The following is a 19,894-nucleotide window of genomic DNA, read 5'->3' on the forward strand; positions in this document are numbered from 1 at the left end:
TAGGCATGGCTCACTCACACACACACACATGTACAGTAGGCATGGCTCACACACACATGTACAGTAGGCATGGCTCACTCACATACACATGTACAGTAGGCACGGCTCACACACATGTACAGTAGGCATGGCTCACTCACATACGCATGTACAGTAGGCACAGCTCACTCACACACACATGTACAGTAGGCACGGCTCACACACACACACACACACACACACATGTACAGTAGGCACGGCTCACACACATGTACAGAAAGCACGGCTCACACACACGTACAGTAGGCATGGCTCACACACACGTACAGTAGGCACAGCTCACACACATGTACAGTAGGCACGGCTCACACACATGTACAGTAGGCATGGCTCACTCACATACACATGTACAGTAGGCATGGCTCACTCACACACATGTACAGTAGGCATGGCTCACACACACATGTACAGTAGGCATGGCTCACTCACATACACATGTACAGTAGGCACGGCTCACACACATGTACAGTAGGCACGGCTCACACACATGTACAGTAGGCACGGCTCACTCACATACACATGTACAGTAGGCATGGCTCACTCACATGTACAGTAGGCATGGCTCACACATGTACTGTAGGCACGGCTCACTCACATACACATGTACAGTAGGCACGGCTCACTCACATACACATGTACAGTAGGCACGGCTCACTCACATACACATGTACAGTTGGCACGGCTCACACACATGTACAGTAGGCACGGCTCACACACATGTACAGTAGGCACGGCTCACACACATGTACAGTAGGCACGGCTCACTCACATACACATGTACAGTAGGCACGGCTCACTCACATACACATGTACAGTAGGCATGGCACACACATATGTACAGTAGGCACGGCTCACTCACATGTACAGTAGGCACGGCTCACACACATGTACAGTAGGCACGGCTCACACACGTGTACAGTAGGCACGGCTCACACACGTGTACAGTAGGCACGGCTCACACACATGTACAGTAGGCACGGTTCACACACATGTACAGTAGGCATGGCTCACACACACACATGTACAGTAGGCACGGCTCACACACACACATGTACAGTAGGCACGGCTCACACACATGTACAGTAGGCATGGCTCACTCACATACACATGTACAGTAGGCACGGCTCACACACATGTACAGTAGGCACGGCTCACACACATGTACAGTAGGCACGGCTCACACACACACACACACATGTACAGTAGGCACGGCTCACACACACACACACACACACATGTACAGTAGGCATGGCTCACTCACATACACATGTACAGTAGGCACGGCTCACACACATGTACAGTAGGCACGGCTCACACACATGTACAGTAGGCATGGCACACACATGTACAGTAGGCACGGCTCACACACATACACATGTACAGTAGGCACGGCTCACTCACACACACATGTACAGTAGGCACGGCTCACACACATGTACAGTAGGCATGGCTCACTCACATACGCATGTACAGTAGGCACGGCTCACTCACACACACATGTACAGTAGGCACGGCTCACACACACACACACACACACACACATGTACAGTAGGCATGGCTCACTCACATACACATGTACAGTAGGCATGGCTCACACACATGTACAGTAGGCATGGCTCACTCACATACACATGTACAGTAGGCACGGCTCCCTCACATACACATGTACAGTAGGCACGGCTCACTCACATACACATGTACAGTAGGCACGGCTCACACACATGTACAGTAGGCATGGCTCACTCACATACACATGTACAGTAGGCACGGCTCACACACACACACACACACACATGTACAGTAGGCACGGCTCACACACACACATGTACAGTAGGTACGGCTCACACACATGTACAGTAGGCACGGCTCACACACACACACATGTACAGTAGGCACGGCTCACACACACACATGTACAGTAGGCACGGCTCACACACACACATGTACAGAGGCCACGGCTTCCGCACCTCTCTTTTTCTGCCTTTTGTCAATATAAATCTTTGGGAGATACTTTAGCTGTAAGTCATTTTTAGGTTGTGCAAGTTAAACCATAAACAAGGCAATTACTGTGAGCAATACTGCACCCCCCCCCCCCACCTCTCTGATACCCCTACACCCCTGTGAAGCCCTCCATCAGAAAGGCATTGTGGCGTCCCTACCTAACTTATGCTATCGGGACCTAATTACAATGGGGGTCATTCCGAGTTGTTCGCTCTGTAAATTTCTTCGCATCGCAGCGATTTTCCGCTTAGTGCGCATGCGCAATGTCCGCAGTGCGACTGCGCCAAGTAAATTTGCTATACAGTTAGGTATTTTACTCACGGCTTTTTCTTCGTTCAGGCGATCTTAATGTGATTGACAGGAAGTGGGTGTTTCTGGGCGGAAACTGGGCGTTTTATGGGTGTGTGTAAAAAAACGCTGCCGTTTCTGGGAAAAACGCGGGAGTGGCTGGAGAAACGGAGGAGTGTCTGGGCGAACGCTGGGTGTGTTTGTGACATCAAACCAGGAACGACAAGCACTGAACTGATCGCAGATGCCGAGTAAGTCTCGAGTTACTCAGAAACTGCACAGAGATGTCTTATCGCAATATTGCGAATCTTTCGTTCGCAATTTTAAGAAGCTAAGATTCACTCCCAGTAGGCGGCGGCTTAGCGTGTGCAATGCTGCTAAAAACAGCTTGCGAGCGAACAACTCGGAATGACCCCCAATATACTGTTACAGAAGGCGTAATTCAGATTTGCGCAGTATTGCAGAGAAGCGCCTGTGCAATACCGTATAAATAAAAAGCTAATGCATCGGGAGGCGTCTGTAGGAGATTCCGGCATGCGAGATTGGGTTGCGTATAAGGACACAGCCTTGGATCACATTGCGACCATCAATTGTGATGGTTGCAGCACTGGCCCAGTCTGCATAAGCTGAAGCTTACTCAGCCTGGCCCTCGGAAACGGTCAGCAGTGTCCAGGAAGTCTGCGTCCTACAACACAGACAACTGTACGCATGCCATCGGGTCTTGGCCCTCATTCCGAGTTGATCGGTCGCAAGGCGATTTTAGCAGAGTTACACACGCTAAGCCGCCGCCTACTGGGAGTGAATCTTAGCTTCTTAAAATTGCGACCGATGTATTCGCAATATTGCGATTACTAACTACTTAGCAGTTTCAGAGTAGCTCCAGACTTACTCTGCCTGTGCGATCATTTCAGTGCTTGTCGTTCCTGGTTGACGTCACAAACACACCCAGCGTTCGCCCAGGCACTCCCACCGTTTCTCCGGCCACTCCTGCGTTTTTTCCGGAAACGGTAGCGTTTTCAGCCACACGCCCCTGAAACGCCGTGTTTCCGCCCAGTAACACCCATTTCCTGTCAATCACATTACGTTCGCCGGAGCGAAGAAAAAGCCGTGAGTAAAAATACTTTCTTCATAGTAAAGTTACTTGGCGCAGTCGCAGTGCGAACTTTGCGCATGCGTACTAAGCGGATTTTCACTGCGATGCGATGAAAAATACCGAGCGAACAACTCGGAATGAGGGCCCTTGTACAAGTCAATCAGGCTCAGAGACAACGCCTTTAGAGACTGCTACTGCTCATAAACTCTGTCGCCATCTTGTGGCCCGCTGTATTAGTGCAGAGGTAAGGCTATGGGGCTCTTCTACCTTGGCATATAATAGGATGTCCAGAAAATCCAAGTGTCTCTTCTGCTTCCCTGTCTCCTGTGTCAGGGCTTCTTTTCTCTGGTTAATTACATTATCTATAGAAGGGAAATAAATGGTTATTATCTAACATAAATACAATACATCTGTGCTCTATATAGAAGACTGGAGCCTTTATTTCCTGTAGCAAATCCAGACCTGACAACAATGCAGGATTTATAGCATTTAGAGAACAAGAGAATAATGTTAAATTTGAAGATATCATGGAAGAGATCTTAGAGGCGCAGCCATTGGGTTGGGCTGTTTTGTGTAGCTGGCCTTAGGACGAAGCATTATATGTGCGAAGAGGCTGAAAGTCTGCAGCAATGCACTGCGGGGGTAAGATCATACAGCCCTCACAGAAGTCTGCAGTGACCTCCATGTAGGCAAATCTAAGGGTCACTACTCTGCTTATTCTTCTTTACCTCTCTGCTGCTTTTAACACTGTAGACCATCCTCTCCTTCTGCAAATCCTTCACTATCTTGGTCTGCGTGATACTGCCCTCTCCTGGCTGTCCTCCTCCCTCTCTGATTGTTCCTTCACTGTCTCCTCTCATGACACTAGCTCCCCCCCCCCCCCCCCCCCCACTTCCACTAACTGTTGGTGTCCCCCATAGTTCTGTTCTTGGTCCTCTCCTTTCCTCTCTCTATACGTCCTCTTCAGGTGAACTCATTAGTTCTTTTAGCTTCCAATATCACCTCCATGCTGATGACACTCAAATCTACCTTTCCTCCCCTGACCTCTCCCCTGCTCTCCCCACTCGTATCTCCAACTGTCACTCTACTATCTCCTCCTGTATGTCCCAGCGCTTTCTTACACCTAACATGTCCAAGACTGAGCTGATCATCTTCCCTCCCTCCCGCACAACCTCACCTCCCACAATCTCATTATCCATTGATGGCACTACTATCCCCTCTAGCCCCTAAGGGGGTAATTCAGACCTGAGCGCTCGCCAGCGTTTTTTGCAGCGCTGCGATCAGGTCAGAACTGCGCATGCATATGCACCGCAATGCGCAGGCGCGTCGCACGGGTACAAAGCTGTTTACCGCTCAGTGATGGGTTTGTGTGAAGAATCCATTCACACGGGCGATCACAAGGAGATTTACAGGATGAAGGTGTGTGTGGGTGGCAACTGACCGTTTTCAGGGAGTGGTTGGAAAAACGCAGGAGTGTCCAAGTGTTTGAAGGGCGGGTGTCTGACGTCAATTCCGGGCTCGGACAGGCTGAAGTGATCGCGGCGGCTGATTAAGACCTGGGCTGCGCAGAGACTGCACAAACTCTTTTTGTACCGCTCGGATGCACATGCGATCGCACACTTGCAAAGCAAAAATACACTCCCCTGTGGGCGGCGACTATCTGATCGCAGCGCTGCAAAAACTCTAGCGAGCAATCAGGTCTGAATTACCCCCTAAGTGCGTTGTCTTGGAGTAATCCTTGACTCCTCCCTCTTCTTCGCACCACACATTCAGAACCTCTCACAAACCGTCATTTTCATCTCAAAAATATTTCCACCTCCACCTCTCTACAAAACTTCAAACGGGCTCTCAAGACCCACTTCTTTACCAAACCCAGCCAAATCTCATCCTAACCCTCTGTCCCACGCTCGGTCGACCCCTTCTGTGTCACCCCTGTCTGTCTGCCCCTCCCCTTTAGAATGTAAGCTCTCACGAGCAGGGCCCTCTTCCCTCATGTGATTATTCTTTTCTTACTTTAATAATACTCAACTGCACCAAATCCAGCAGTCTTCTGCCACCTGATACTTATGTCAGTGTCATCTGCTTTTGTAGCTATGTGTATTTACCCTGTACTTGTCCTATATTGTCTTCACCTGTAAGTTGCTGTTTTCCTGTTTTGATTATTTGTTTATGTACTCTGTAATTGGGCGCTGCGGAACCCTTGTGGCACCATATAAAAAAAGGATAATAATAATACTTGTTTACTTTTAAAAAAGCGTGTCAGTAACACCTATCAGCGCGGACGTGTATCACTACATCTGAGAGGCATGTCATAAACATGACTGACATCCACATGTAAATGATCCCCACAGTCAGTAACATCTACTTATTAAAGAAAGACACTGATATATTGCAGGATTTGTGCGTGTATTGTGTGTTACAGGAGGTTCCATATACTGTAAGTGGCCACGAGAAACCTTATATAAAATGTATGTAGCCGTAGGGATCATTGTGCCTTATACCCAATGCAGGGAAATGGCGCTGATGATCCCATCTGAATGTATGTATCTATAATTAAAAATGTTTCCCCAAGAATGTAACAGCTATATAATGGGGATAAGGTGCAATCAGGGAGATTGCAGGTCCATTCAGGGAGTCAGGGAGATTGTTACTATTTCAGGGAGTCTCCTGCAGAATAAGGGAGGGCAGGCAGCTATGGGTAAGGTAAGCATGGGATCACAGTCCAACCTCCCACCTCTCTCATTATCTGCCTTTACCCCTCTGCTGCGGTGTACTATGGAGGCACAATAAAGTGCGAGACAGCTTGGAGCTAGTGCAATAGGCCTTCTACAGAGACTCAAGGACAGTCTATGTATGAAGCCTTGGAGAAAGATAAAGTGGAGAGAGATAAACGGGTCTAGGTAATAAGCCTTGGATAGAGATAAAGTATCAGCCAATCAGCTCCTTGCTGCCATGCTACAGCTGTGTTTGAAAAACGACAGGATCTGATTGGCTGGTACTTTCTCTCTATATACAGTATGTGCGCCATTCAGGGTTCCCCATGTGTGTGTTTGGGGTTCTGAGTGAGGTCTCAGTCCGTAGCGTAAGATCAGACCCTGGTATGAGTGCATCAGAGACCGGGGTGAGGCCAGGTTTAGGGAAGAGGTGCAGACAACCTGGTTTTGCCTTTTAAGTAAAAATACTTTAAAACATTGGGTACATTTTCCCTCAAGGACAATCATACCGCCCAACATCCAGACCCTCTAATGAGGGACTCACGCCCAAAACGGGGCATGCTCTATGAAAAAGGGGGCGTGAATTCATAGTAATGCCGCACTTGCGAGTCACACCTACCATTTTGTCACTGTGGGGGCGTGGCCAGCGCTCTGTGAGTCGCTGCATGCCCCCAGTCCCTCCGTCTCCTGTGAATAGAGGATGTGCGCAACGTCTACTCATCGCTGCTCTGCTAAGCACAGGAGCCTCCCCCTACGCAGGACACTGCGCACCGCAGGTGGGACGGGACATTTGTTGCAGTGTTGGGTCAGTATTGAATGCAGTCGCACTGAGAGGCATGGAGTGTGATCTCTCTGTCACAGAGGCAATCAGAGAGTAACCTTCGTGCTGCATTTACCAGTCCTCCATATACAGTCATGGCCAGAACCCAGACAGCAGCCTGCCAGTCACTACACAGTAACATAGGTTCTGAGGCTGAGAAAAGACACTTTGTCCATCGAGTTCCGCCTCTTAGTGATCCCTACACTGAAATATTTTTAAAACAAATTTTAATTATGGTGACTGTTTAGCCCAGGGGTTCTCAAACTCGGTCCTCAGGACCCCACACGGTGCATGTTTTGCAGGTCTCCTCACAGAATCGCAAGTGATATAATTAGCTCCACCTGTGGGCCTTTTAAAATGTGTCTGTGAGTAATTAATACACCTGTGCACCTGCTGGGTTACCTGCAATACATGCACTGTGTGGGGTCCTGAGGACCGAGTTTGAGAACCCCTGGTTTAGCCGTTATGTTAATTCATTTTCATTTTTGTTTGTTTGTTTCTTTAACTATAGTGTCACATTTACCCCCATAACCCTGTATATCCTTATCTGTTAGGAATGTATCTAGCCCATTATTAGAAGTAGTGGAGGCTGCATTGGAGCAAAGCAGGGTCACTACCAGTGGGGTTTATAGTGAGACGTGAAGGGTTACGTCTCAGGAAAGATGAAAGAACATAGTTTAATAAAGCTGTCTCCTTAATTGTTCCATCATCCCCTGAGCGGCTTGGAACACATTAATTTCCTCACTGGTAACTATACATCTGCCCCCCAGTACTGCATCCAATGCACGCCTGCCTCACTTGCTGCATCCAATGCACGCCTGTCTCACTTGCTGCATCCAATGCACGCCTGCCTCACTTGCTGCATCCAATACACGCCTGCCTCACTTGCTGCATCCAATGCACGCCTGCCTCACTTGCTGCATCCAATGCACACCTGCCTCACTTGCTGCATCCAATGCACGCCTGTCTCACTTGCGGCGTCTAATGTACGCCTGTCTCACTTGCTGCATCCAATGCACGCCTGACTCACTTGCTGCATCCAATGCATGCCTGCCTCACTTGCTGCATCCAATGCACGCCTGCCTCACTTGCTGCTTCCAATGCACGCCTGCCTCACTTGCTGCTTCCAATGCACGCCTGCCTCACTTGCTGCTTCCAATGCACGCCTGCCTCACTTGCTGCATCCAACGCACGCCTGCCTCACTTGCTGCATCCAATACACGCCTGCCTCACTTGCTGCATCCAATGCACGCCTGCCTCACTTGCTGCATCCAATGCACACCTGCCTCACTTGCTGCATCCAATGCACGCCTGTCTCACTTGCGGCGTCTAATGTACGCCTGTCTCACTTGCTGCATCCAATGCACGCCTGACTCACTTGCTGCATCCAATGCACGCCTGCCTCACTTGCTGCATCCAATGCACGCCTGCCTCACTTGCTGCTTCCAATGCACGCCTGCCTCACTTGCTGCTTCCAATGCACGCCTGCCTCACTTGCTGCTTCCAATGCACGCCTGCCTCACTTGCTGCTTCCAATGCACGCCTGCCTCACTTGCTGCTTCCAATGCACGCCTGCCTCACTTGCTGCTTCCAATGCACGCCTGCCTCACTTGCTGCATCCAATGCACGCCTGCCTCACTTGCTGCATCCAATGCACGCCTGCCTCACTTGCTGCATCCAATGCACGCCTGCCTCACTTGCTGCATCCAATGCACGCCTGCCTCACTTGCTGCATCCAATGCACACCTGCCTCACTTGCTGCATCCAATGCACACCTGCCTCACTTGCTGCATCCAGGGGGTCATTCCGAGTTGTTCGCTCGTTGCCTGTTTTCGTTATACTGCGATTAGTCGCTAACTGCGCATGGTACGCTGAGCGCATGCGCTTAGTTATTTTACTATAAACTTAGCTGTTTTGCTGTAGCGTCTGCGGCGCTTATGAGTCGCACTGGTGTTCGGTAAATGATTGACAGGAAAGCAACTTAGCATTTTCCCGGAGTTGGCAAAAAAACGCTGGCGTGTCAGGGAAAAACGCGGGAGTGTCTGGAGAAACTGGGGAGCGGCAGGGCGTTTGTGACGTCAAACCAGGAATGAAACGGACTGAGCTGATCGCAGTGTAGGAGTAAGTCTCGAGCTAATCAGAAACTGCTAAGACTTTTCTATTCGCAATTCTGCTAAGGTAAGATACACTCCCAGAGGGCGGCGGCCTAGCGTGTGCAATGCTGCTAAAAGCAGCTAGCGAGCGAACAACTCGGAATGACCCCCCTAATGTACACCTGCCTCACTTGCTGCATCCAATACGCACCTGTCTCACTTGCTGCATCCAATGCGCACCTGTCTCACTTGCTGCATCCAATGCGCACCTGCCTCACTTGCTGCATCCAATGCGCACCTGCCTCACTTGCTGCATCCAATGCGCACCTGCCTCACTTGCGGCATCCAATGCGCACCTGCCTCACTTGCGGCATCCAATGCGCACCTGCCTCACTTGCTGCATCCAATGCGCACCTGCCTCACTTGCTGCATCCAATGCGCACCTGCCTCACTTGCTGCATCCAATGCGCACCTGCCTCACTTGCTGCATCCAATGCGCACCTGCCTCTCTTGCTGCATCCAATGCACACCTGCCTCTATTGCTGCATCCAATGCACACCTGCCTCTCTTGCTGCATCCAATATACACCTGCCTCACTTGCTGCATCCAATGCACACCTGCCTCACTTGCTGCATCCAATGCACACCTGCCTCACTTGCTGCATCTAATGCACACCTGCCTCACTTGCTGCATCTAATGCACACCTGCCTCACTTGCTGCATCCAATACACACCTGCCTCTCTTGCTGCATCCAATGCACACCTGCCTCTCTTGCTGCATCCAATGCACACCTGCCTCACTTGCTGCATCTAATACACACCTGCCTCACTTGCTGCATCCAATATACACCTGCCTCACTTGCTGCATCCAATGCACACCTGCCTCACTTGCTGCATCCAATGCACACCTGCCTCACTTGCTGCATCTAATGCACACCTGCCTCACTTGCTGCATCCAATGCACACCTGCCTCACTTGCTGCATCTAATGCACACCTGCCTCACTTGCTGCATCCAATGCACACCTGCTTCACTTGCTGCATCCAATGCACACCTGCCTCACTTGCTGCATCTAATGCACACCTGCCTAACTTGCTGCATCTAATGCACACCTGCCTCACTTGCTGCATCCAATGCACACCTGCCTCACTTGCTGCATCCAATGCACATCTGCCTCACTTGCTGCATCTAATGCACACCTGCCTCACTTGCTGCATCCAATGCACACCTGCCTCACTTGCTGCATCCAATGCACACCTGCCTCACTTGCTGCATCCAATGCACACCTGCCTCACTTGCTGCATCTAATGCACACCTGCCTCACTTGCTGCATCCAATATACACCTGCCTCACTTGCTGCATCCAATGCACACCTGCCTCTCTTGCTGCATCTAATGCACACCTGCCTCACTTGCTGCATCTAATGCACACCTGCCTCACTTGCTGCATCCAATGCACACCTGACTCACTTGCTGCATCCAATGCACACCTGCCTCACTTGCTGCATCTAATGCACACCTGCCTAACTTGCTGCATCTAATGCACACCTGCCTCACTTGCTGCATCCAATGCACACCTGCCTCACTTGCTGCATCTAATGCACACCTGCCTCACTTGCTGCATCCAATGCACACCTGCCTCACTTGCTGCATCCAATGCACACCTGCCTCACTTGCTGCATCTAATGCACACCTGCCTAACTTGCTGCATCTAATGCACACCTGCCTCACTTGCTGCATCCAATGCACACCTGCCTCACTTGCTGCATCTAATGCACACCTGCCTCACTTGCTGCATCCAATGCACACCTGCCTCACTTGCTGCATCTAATGCACACCTGCCTCACTTGCTGCATCCAATGCACACCTGCTTCACTTGCTGCATCCAATGCACACCTGCCTCACTTGCTGCATCTAATGCACACCTGCCTAACTTGCTGCATCTAATGCACACCTGCCTCACTTGCTGCATCCAATGCACACCTGCCTCACTTGCTGCATCTAATGCACACCTGCCTCACTTGCTGCATCTAATGCACACCTGCCTCACTTGCTGCATCTAATGCACACCTGCCTCACTTGCTGCATCCAATGCACACCTGCCTCACTTGCTGCATCTAATGCACACCTGCCTCACTTGCTGCATCTAATGCACACCTGCCTCACTTGCTGCATCCAATGCACACCTGACTCACTTGCTGCATCCAATGCACACCTGCCTCACTTGCTGCATCTAATGCACACCTGCCTCACTTGCTGCATCTAATGCACACCTGCCTCACTTGCTGCATCTAATGCACACCTGCCTCACTTGCTGCATCTAATGCACACCTGCCTCACTTGCTGCATCCAATGCACACCTGCCTCACTTGCTGCATCCAACGCACACCTGCCTCACTTGCTGCATCCAATGCACACCTGCCTCACTTGCTGCATCCAATGCACACCTGCCTCACTTGCTGCATCCAATGCACACCTGCCTCACTTGCTGCATCTAGGGGGTCATTCCGAGTTGTTAGCTCGTTGCCTATTTTCGTTATACTGCGATTAGTCGCTAACTGCGCATGGTACGCAGAGCGCATGCGCTTAGTTATTTTACTATAAACTTAGCTGTTTTGCTGTAGCGTCTGCGGCGCTTTTGAGTCGCACTGGTGTTCGGTAAATGATTGACAGGAAAGCAACTTAGCATTTTCCCGGCGTTGTCTAAAAAACGCAGGCGTGTCAGGGAAAAACGCGGGAGTGTCTGGAGAAACGGGGGAGTTGCTGGCCGAACGCAGGGCGTGTTTGTGACGTCAAACCAGGAACGAAACGGACTGAGCTGATCGCAGTGTAGGAGTAAGTCTCGAGCTAATCAGAAACTGCTAAGACTTTTCTATTCGTAATTCTGCTAAGGTAAGATACACTCCCAGAGGGCGGCGGCCTAGCGTGTGCAATGCTGCTAAAAGCAGCTAGCGAGCGAACAACTCGGAATGACCCCCCTAATGTACACCTGCCTCACTTGCTGCATCCAATGCGCACCTGTCTCACTTGCTGCATCCAATGCGCACCTGCCTCACTTGCTGCATCCAATGCGCACCTGCCTCACTTGCTGCATCCAATGCGCACCTGCCTCACTTGCTGCATCCAATGCGCACCTGCCTCACTTGCTGCATCCAATGCGCACCTGCCTCACTTGCTGCATCCAATGCGCACCTGCCTCACTTGCTGCATCCAATGCACACCTGCCTCACTTGCTGCATCCAATGCACACCTGCCTCACTTGCTGCATCTAATGCACACCTGCCTCACTTGCTGCATCCAATGCACACCTGCCTCACTTGCTGCATCCAATGCGCACCTGCCTCACTTGCTGCATCCAATGCGCACCAGCCTCACTTGCTGCATCCAATGCGCACCTGCCTCTCTTGCTGCATCCAATGCGCACCTGCCTCTCTTGCTGCATCCAATGCACACCTGCCTCTCTTGCTGCATCCAATGCACACCTGCCTCACTTGCTGCATCCAATGCACACCTGCCTCACTTGCTGCATCCAATGCACACCTGCCTCACTTGCTGCATCCAATGCACACCTGCCTCACTTGCTGCATCTAATGCACACCTGCCTCACTTGTTGCATCTAATGCACTCCTGCCTCACGTGCTGCATCCAATGCACACCTGCCTCTCTTGCTGCATCCAATGCACACCTGCCTCTCTTGCTGCATCCAATGCACACCTGCCTCACTTGCTGCATCTAATGCACACCTGCTTCACTTGCTGCATCCAATATACACCTGCCTCACTTGCTGCATCCAATGCACACCTGCCTCACTTGCTGCATCCAATGCACACCTGCCTCACTTGCTGCATCTAATGCACACCTGCCTCACTTGCTGCATCCAATGCACACCTGCCTCACTTGCTGCATCTAATGCACACCTGCCTCACTTGCTGCATCCAATGCACACCTGACTCACTTGCTGCATCCAATGCACACCTGCCTCACTTGCTGCATCCAATGCACACCTGCCTCACTTGCTGCATCCAATGCACACCTGCCTCACTTGCTGCATCCAATGCACACCTGCCTCACTTGCTGCATCTAATGCACACCTGCCTCACTTGTTGCATCTAATGCACTCCTGCCTCACGTGCTGCATCCAATGCACACCTGCCTCTCTTGCTGCATCCAATGCACACCTGCCTCTCTTGCTGCATCCAATGCACACCTGCCTCACTTGCTGCATCTAATGCACACCTGCTTCACTTGCTGCATCCAATATACACCTGCCTCACTTGCTGCATCCAATGCACACCTGCCTCACTTGCTGCATCCAATGCACACCTGCCTCACTTGCTGCATCTAATGCACACCTGCCTCACTTGCTGCATCCAATGCACACCTGCCTCACTTGCTGCATCTAATGCACACCTGCCTCACTTGCTGCATCCAATGCACACCTGCTTCACTTGCTGCATCTAATGCACACCTGCCTCACTTGCTGCATCTATAGATAACAGGAGAGGAGAACGTCACACAGCGACAGGCACCGCAAGCGCGCCGCATGTCATCAGGAACCAGCATACGAGAGCCAATACCAAGCCAGCAACAAACAGCCTGGTCTTCACCCGGAATTCATATGATTTAAAGGCCCCATACACTAGAACGATATGTCTGAGGCTGAGATTGGAGGTGATTTCTCTTGAACTCTCCCGGGAGCTTCCCGGGACTGGTTCCATACGATTCCAAACGATTTGGTACATTTTGCATGCGATATATCGTATGCGATCCCAGCCATGCCTGCGGGAACCGACATATCACAAGTGCAGCCCTAACGATCTAGGGGAATGCAACACTAACCTCACGGGAATGCGCATCGGATTGGAAACACATCTAAAATGCCCGATTTCATCCGATATATTGGCCCGAATGCCCGAAATTGGGTGAAATCGGGCATTATCGTTCTAGTGTATGGCGCCCTTTACTGGCAGACGGGTACCGGCTATGGGCGTCGGAATGGGGGGGGGGGCAAGGGGGGCAGCTCGCTCCCCCCAAATATGAGAGAGGTGCCATCCACCCGGACTCGCGATTGCCAGCCTGTGCCTGCCGCCGCCGCCACTAGCGGCAGCGCTACCCGCCAGTGGCAGATTTACCGCAGAGTACCCAGCGGATCCCGCCCACTGGCGTAACTACTTGTCCCCAGCTCCTGGGCAGTGGCCAGCGGACATGCGTTCGGGAGTTGGGACACCAGTCCGCGACTGTGTGCGCCAGCTATTCCCAGTACGCATGTCCAGGGTCAAGAACAGCAGCAACATCAGACCTTTCTGGCTGGTCTGTCACCCACCCGGATTTGCTGCTAGGCAACCAAAACAACGGGCGGGTCACCAGGGTCCCACTGCAGAGCTGCGGGTGTCAGGGGCAGATTGGGCCACGGGAGATCTGGGCACTTCCTTATGGACTGGTCCCCATCTGGAGTCACTGTCAGCAGAGCCGGATTAAGTGTGGGGGGGGTGGGGGGGGCAGGGGCTGGTGACCACCAGCTGGAATATAAGCCTCACCTGCCTCTCTTGCTGCATCCAATGCGCACCTGCCTCACTTGCTGCATCCAATGCGCACCTGCCTCTCTTGCTGCATCCAATGCACACCTGCCTCTCTTGCTGCATCCAATGCACACCTGCCTCACTTGCTGCATCTAATGCACACCTGCCTCACTTGCTGCATCCAATGCACACCTGCCTCACTTGCTGCATCCAATGCACACCTGCCTCACTTGCTGCATCTAATGCACACCTGCCTCACTTGCTGCATCCAATGCACACCTGACTCACTTGCTGCATCCAATGCACACCTGCCTCACTTGCTGCATCCAATGCACACCTGACTCACTTGCTGCATCCAATGCACACCTGACTCACTTGCTGCATCCAATGCACACCTGCCTCACTTGCTGCATCCAATGCACACCTGCCTCACTTGCTGCATCTAATGCACACCTGCCTCACTTGCTGCATCTAATGCACACCTGCCTCACTTGCTGCATCCAATGCACACCTGCCTCACTTGCTGCATCTAATGTACACCTGCTTCTCTTGCTGCATCTAATGCACACCTGCTTCTCTTGCTGCATCTAATGCACACCTGCTTCTCTCGCTGCATCCAATGCACACCTGCCTCACTTGCTGCATCCAATGCACACCTGCCTCACTTGCTGCATCTAATGCACACCTGCCTCACTTGCTGCATCTAATGCACACCTGCCTCACTTGCTGCATCCAATGCACACCTGCCTCACTTGCTGCATCCAATGCACGCCTGTCTCACTTGCTGCATCCAATGCACACCTGCATCACTTGCTGCATCTAATGCACACCTGCCTCACTTGCTGCATCTAATGCACACCTGCCTCACTTACTGCATCTAATGCACACCTGCCTCACTTGCTGCATCTAATGCACACCTGCCTCACTTGCTGCATCCAATGCACACCTGCCTCACTTGCTGCATCTAATGCACACCTGCCTCACTTGCTGCATCTAATGCACACCTGCCTCACTTGCTGCATCCAATGCACACCTGCCTCACTTGCTGCATCTAATGCACACCTGCCTCACTTGCTGCATCCAATGCACACCTGCCTCACTTGCTGCATGTAATGCACACCTGCCTCACTTGCTGCATGTAATGCACACCTGCCTCACTTGTTGCATCTAATGCACACCTGCCTCACTTGCTGCATCTAATGCACACCTGCCTCACTTGCTGCATCTAATGCACACCTGCCTCACTTGCTGCATCCAATGCACACCTGCCTCACTTGCTGCATGTAATGCACACCTGCCTCACTTGCTGCATCTAATGCACACCTGCCTCACTTGCTGCATCTAATGCACACCTGCCTCACTTGCTGCATCTAATGCACACCTGCCTCACTTGCTGCATCTAATGCACACCTGCCTCAATTGCTGTAACTCCTGCTTGTTCCATTTGCCAGTTTTTGTACTTTAATAAACACATTTACAATACTCAACAAATGTGATAACAATAAAAAGAAGAACTATAGAAATATCAATCACGCTAGAAGCCATGGCTGGCGGCGCGCCTCTCGTCACACTGACGTAATGAGAAAGAATAGACTGGAGAGAGGAACAATCTGTTTATTCAAAAACTACTGGAGGATCACTAAACCGCACCCACTTACCCATGTAACCTGCGGGTGTCGGAGATATACAGAGACCTACCTACTGGAAGGTGTGGTAGGAGAGAGGAATAACCCCCTACAGCCGCTGCTCCCGGGCACATGGGGACCCATTTATCAATGATAATGAGTGATAAACACTTGGGGGACATTTACTAAGATGGGAGTTCTATTTAACATGAGATGTTGCCATTAGCAACCTAGCAAATTTCAGGTATTATCTTGAAGAAGGTGCTAGATAAATGAGAAGTCAAATCTGATTGGTTGCTATGGTCCCAAATAGAACTCCCATCTTAGTAAATTTCCCCTTTGTTGTGAATGATAAAACTCATTGCGTATGATAAATGCTGATTGGCTGGAGCACCATTTATCCTACGCAGCAAGTTTTATCACTCGTTGATAAATGAGCCCCACGGTACCTTATGACCCCCTCCTGGCTTATTAAGAAGTGAGAAATGAAATACGGTACAGTCACTGCTCACCCGTGTGGCGATGTACGATTTTCAGCGCTCTGCGAAAGCGGAATCCGTGTGGGCTCAGGTAGTAGATGAGGTCATTGTGGTAGGGGAAGCAGCGAGTCCGGTGATCCACCAGGTAGGACAGCTCATACACCGCTTTGATGTAATCATTCTCACTGCAGAAACAAAATCCAAGCGGTTGAGACTTTCCTCCGTGGAGCGACGCGTCTGTAACCACCAGGGGTGTACGGTATCTGGCTGTCCATAGTCAGTGATTATATATTTTCCTGATGACAGTAAAGCGATCAGACATCGTATACACCGGAACCCAATTATTCTGAGAAAATGTTCTATACAACATTATTTTCTATGCTATAGCAGAACATAGTGACCATATTACACACAGAGATGATACGTTGTCACAATAACATGCTATGAGTATATACCATGGCGTACAGATAACAGGAGAGGAGAACGTCACACAGCGACAGGCACCGCAAGCACGCCGCATGTCATCAGGAACCAGCATACGAGAGCCAATACCAAGCCAGCAACAAACAGCCTGGTCTTCACCCGGAATTCATATGATTTAAAGGCCCCATACACTAGAACGATATGTCTGAGGCTGAGGTTGGAGGTGATTTCTCTTGAACTCTCCCGGGAGCTTCCCGGGACTGGTTCCATACGATTCCAAAGATTTGGTAGATTTTGCATGCGATATATCGTATGCGATCCCAGCCATGCCTGCGGAACCGACATATCACAAGTGCAGCCCTAACGATCTAGGGGAATGCAACACTAACCTCACGGGAATGCGCATCGGATCGGAAACACATCTAAAATGCCCGATTTCACCTGATATATTGGCCCGAATGCCCGAAATTGGGTGGAATCGGGCATTATTGTTCTAGTGTATGGGGCCCTTTACTGGCAGACGGGTACCGGCTATGGGCGTCGGAAAGGGGGGGGGGCAGCTCGCTCCCCCCAAATATGAGAGAGGTGCCATCCACCCGGACTCGCGATTGCCAGCCTGTGCCTGCCGCCGCCGCCACTAGCAGCAGCGCTACCCGCCAGTGGCGGATTTACCGCTTAGGACCCGGCGGATCCCGCCCACTGGCATAACTACTTGTCCCCAGCTCCTGGGCAGTGGCCAGCGGACATGCGTTCGGGAGTTGGGACACCAGTCCGCGACTGTGTGCGCCAGCTATTCCCAGTACGCATGTCCAGGGTCAAGAACAGCAGCAACATCAGACCTTTCTGGCTGGTCTGTCACCCACCCGGATTTGCTGCTAGGCAACCAAAACAACGGGCGGGTCACCGGGGCCCCACTGCAGAGCTGCGGGTGTCAGGGGCAGATTGGGCCACGGGAGATCTGGGCACTTCCTTATGGACTGGTCCCCATCTGGAGTCACTGTCAGCAGAGCCGGATTAAGGGGGGGAGGGGGGGGGGGGTGACAGGGGCTGGTGACCACCAGCTGGAATATAAGCACAATATACAGAAGGTTTCCCACTATATAACAGTTATGTGATAAATTACATTAACCTAAATCCGCAACATTAAGATTTTAACTTTCACACCAGCTCTGACATGAGCCCGTCCTGGTGAAGAGCTGGAAGCAGAGTGATAGGTTACGCTAGGTGCGTGTACTGCGCATACGGGCGGAGAGGGCTAATAATAGACATTCAGCCCAGGCCACACCCCTGACTGGGCAGCGTGACTCCAACACCCCAGCTCTGTGCTCAGAACTTTTTCTGTTGCTAGATGTGATTGGTGCAGTTACTGGAGCACCACTGTTTTGTTGTATGAGAAGCAGTAATGGGATCTATTTATCATCGAACTGCTTATTATCCACCTATCTAAACCTCCTAGCCTTCACCGACACCTGGCTCTCCCCATCCCGCACCTGCTTCTCTATCACTTGGGGTTGTCCTCTCTGCCGCACCTCCCATGCAGGGGACAGGTATGGAGGTGTGACGTGGGAGATCTTCTCCCCCTGGCTGCACCTTCTGTGTCCTGCGCTTGAGCCCTCTTTCCTTCTCCTCCTTTGAGAACTCTGTCTTTTCCCCCCAAAATCATCTTTATGTTGCAGCCATATACCACCCCTTAGATAACTCCAATGCCTTTAAAACCCACTTGAAAACCCATTGAAAGGTTCTGCTTCCTAAGTGCTTTACTTGTCATCTTCTTTTGGCCTCACCTAAAAGATCTTCTTCCTCTCCCATTCATTCTTCTCCCATTCAGAGGTTGCACCCTGGATATTGTCTTCTCCAACTGAGACTTCACTAATTTCTCCTTTCCTCTCTCTGATCATCCTCCCACTTTTAGCCTCTACCTCGTCCTGTCACCCCCTGCCTCTCCCAAGGTCACTCTTACCAAGCACAACCTCTCTCATGCCCTACCCAAGCAACCATGCCATCCTGTCTTCCTTCTCTCTGGGGCTGAAGTCTCTGTGTTCCCCTCACCAAATTACCCTTCCACTTACCTGCTGGACCCCATTTTCTCACACTTCCGTTGCTTCCTCCCTCTCTACTGTAACTTGCTCTCATCTTGTCATTCAGGTCCCTCTCACCCGGAACTTTCCATCTTTCCTCAAACACACTTCTTTTACCCGTTCCCAAGAAAGATGAACCCAACTATCTCACTCTCAAACTACCACCCCATCTGTGTCCACCCTTTTGCCTTTTAGTTTCTTGTCAAGATTATTGATCTCCGACTCATGCCATTCCTGTCTTCCCGTTTCAGTCTCGACCCAATTCAATCTGGTTTCTGTATCCTTCACTCTACACCGCCCTTACTAGGGTCATCAATGACCTTCTCACTGTAAAAGCCACTTGCCATTTCTCTATGCTCATCCTTCCTACTGTATCCACTACCACTGATGATGTAGATCACTCACATCTCCAATGGTTCACCTCTTACCTCACTGACCATGCCTATTCTGTCCCCACCTCCTCTCCTTCCTCTACTTGTCAGTGTCCTCCAAGAATTCATCCTTGTCCCCCACCTGCCACCACCCTTCTCCGTTTCACCTCCACCCTTGCAAAACTTATTAGCATCTTTGGTGTTCATTACCATCATTATGCTGATTACGCTAAAATGTACCTACAATTCCTCTCCATCAGTCTCTTCCTGCCTCTATCATCTCAGATCCTGGCCATCCCGAAAGTATGATGTCTGGAATTCATCCTTGATTCTTTCCTGTCCATCACCCAGCAT

The 19,894-nt window shown here is 51.0% G+C and overlaps 1 protein-coding gene across 2 annotated transcripts in view; it reads right to left on the minus strand.

The window, feature by feature from the left end:
* The window catches only part of LOC134957224 (cytochrome P450 4B1-like), a 118,760-nt gene that overhangs the window by 37,905 nt on the left and 60,961 nt on the right, over positions 1–19,894 (minus strand). For both annotated transcript variants that reach the window (XM_063938928.1, XM_063938927.1), the window contains 2 exons: positions 16,702–16,853; positions 3,689–3,783 (listed from right to left, as the gene is read on the minus strand). In XM_063938928.1, the coding sequence (XP_063794998.1) occupies positions 3,689–3,783; positions 16,702–16,853 (247 nt within the window). The remainder of the gene's footprint in view (positions 1–3,688; positions 3,784–16,701; positions 16,854–19,894) is intronic.

The sequence above is a fragment of the Pseudophryne corroboree genome, chromosome 9 (assembly GCF_028390025.1).
Source record: "Pseudophryne corroboree isolate aPseCor3 chromosome 9, aPseCor3.hap2, whole genome shotgun sequence".
Lineage (NCBI taxonomy): Eukaryota > Metazoa > Chordata > Amphibia > Anura > Myobatrachidae > Pseudophryne > Pseudophryne corroboree.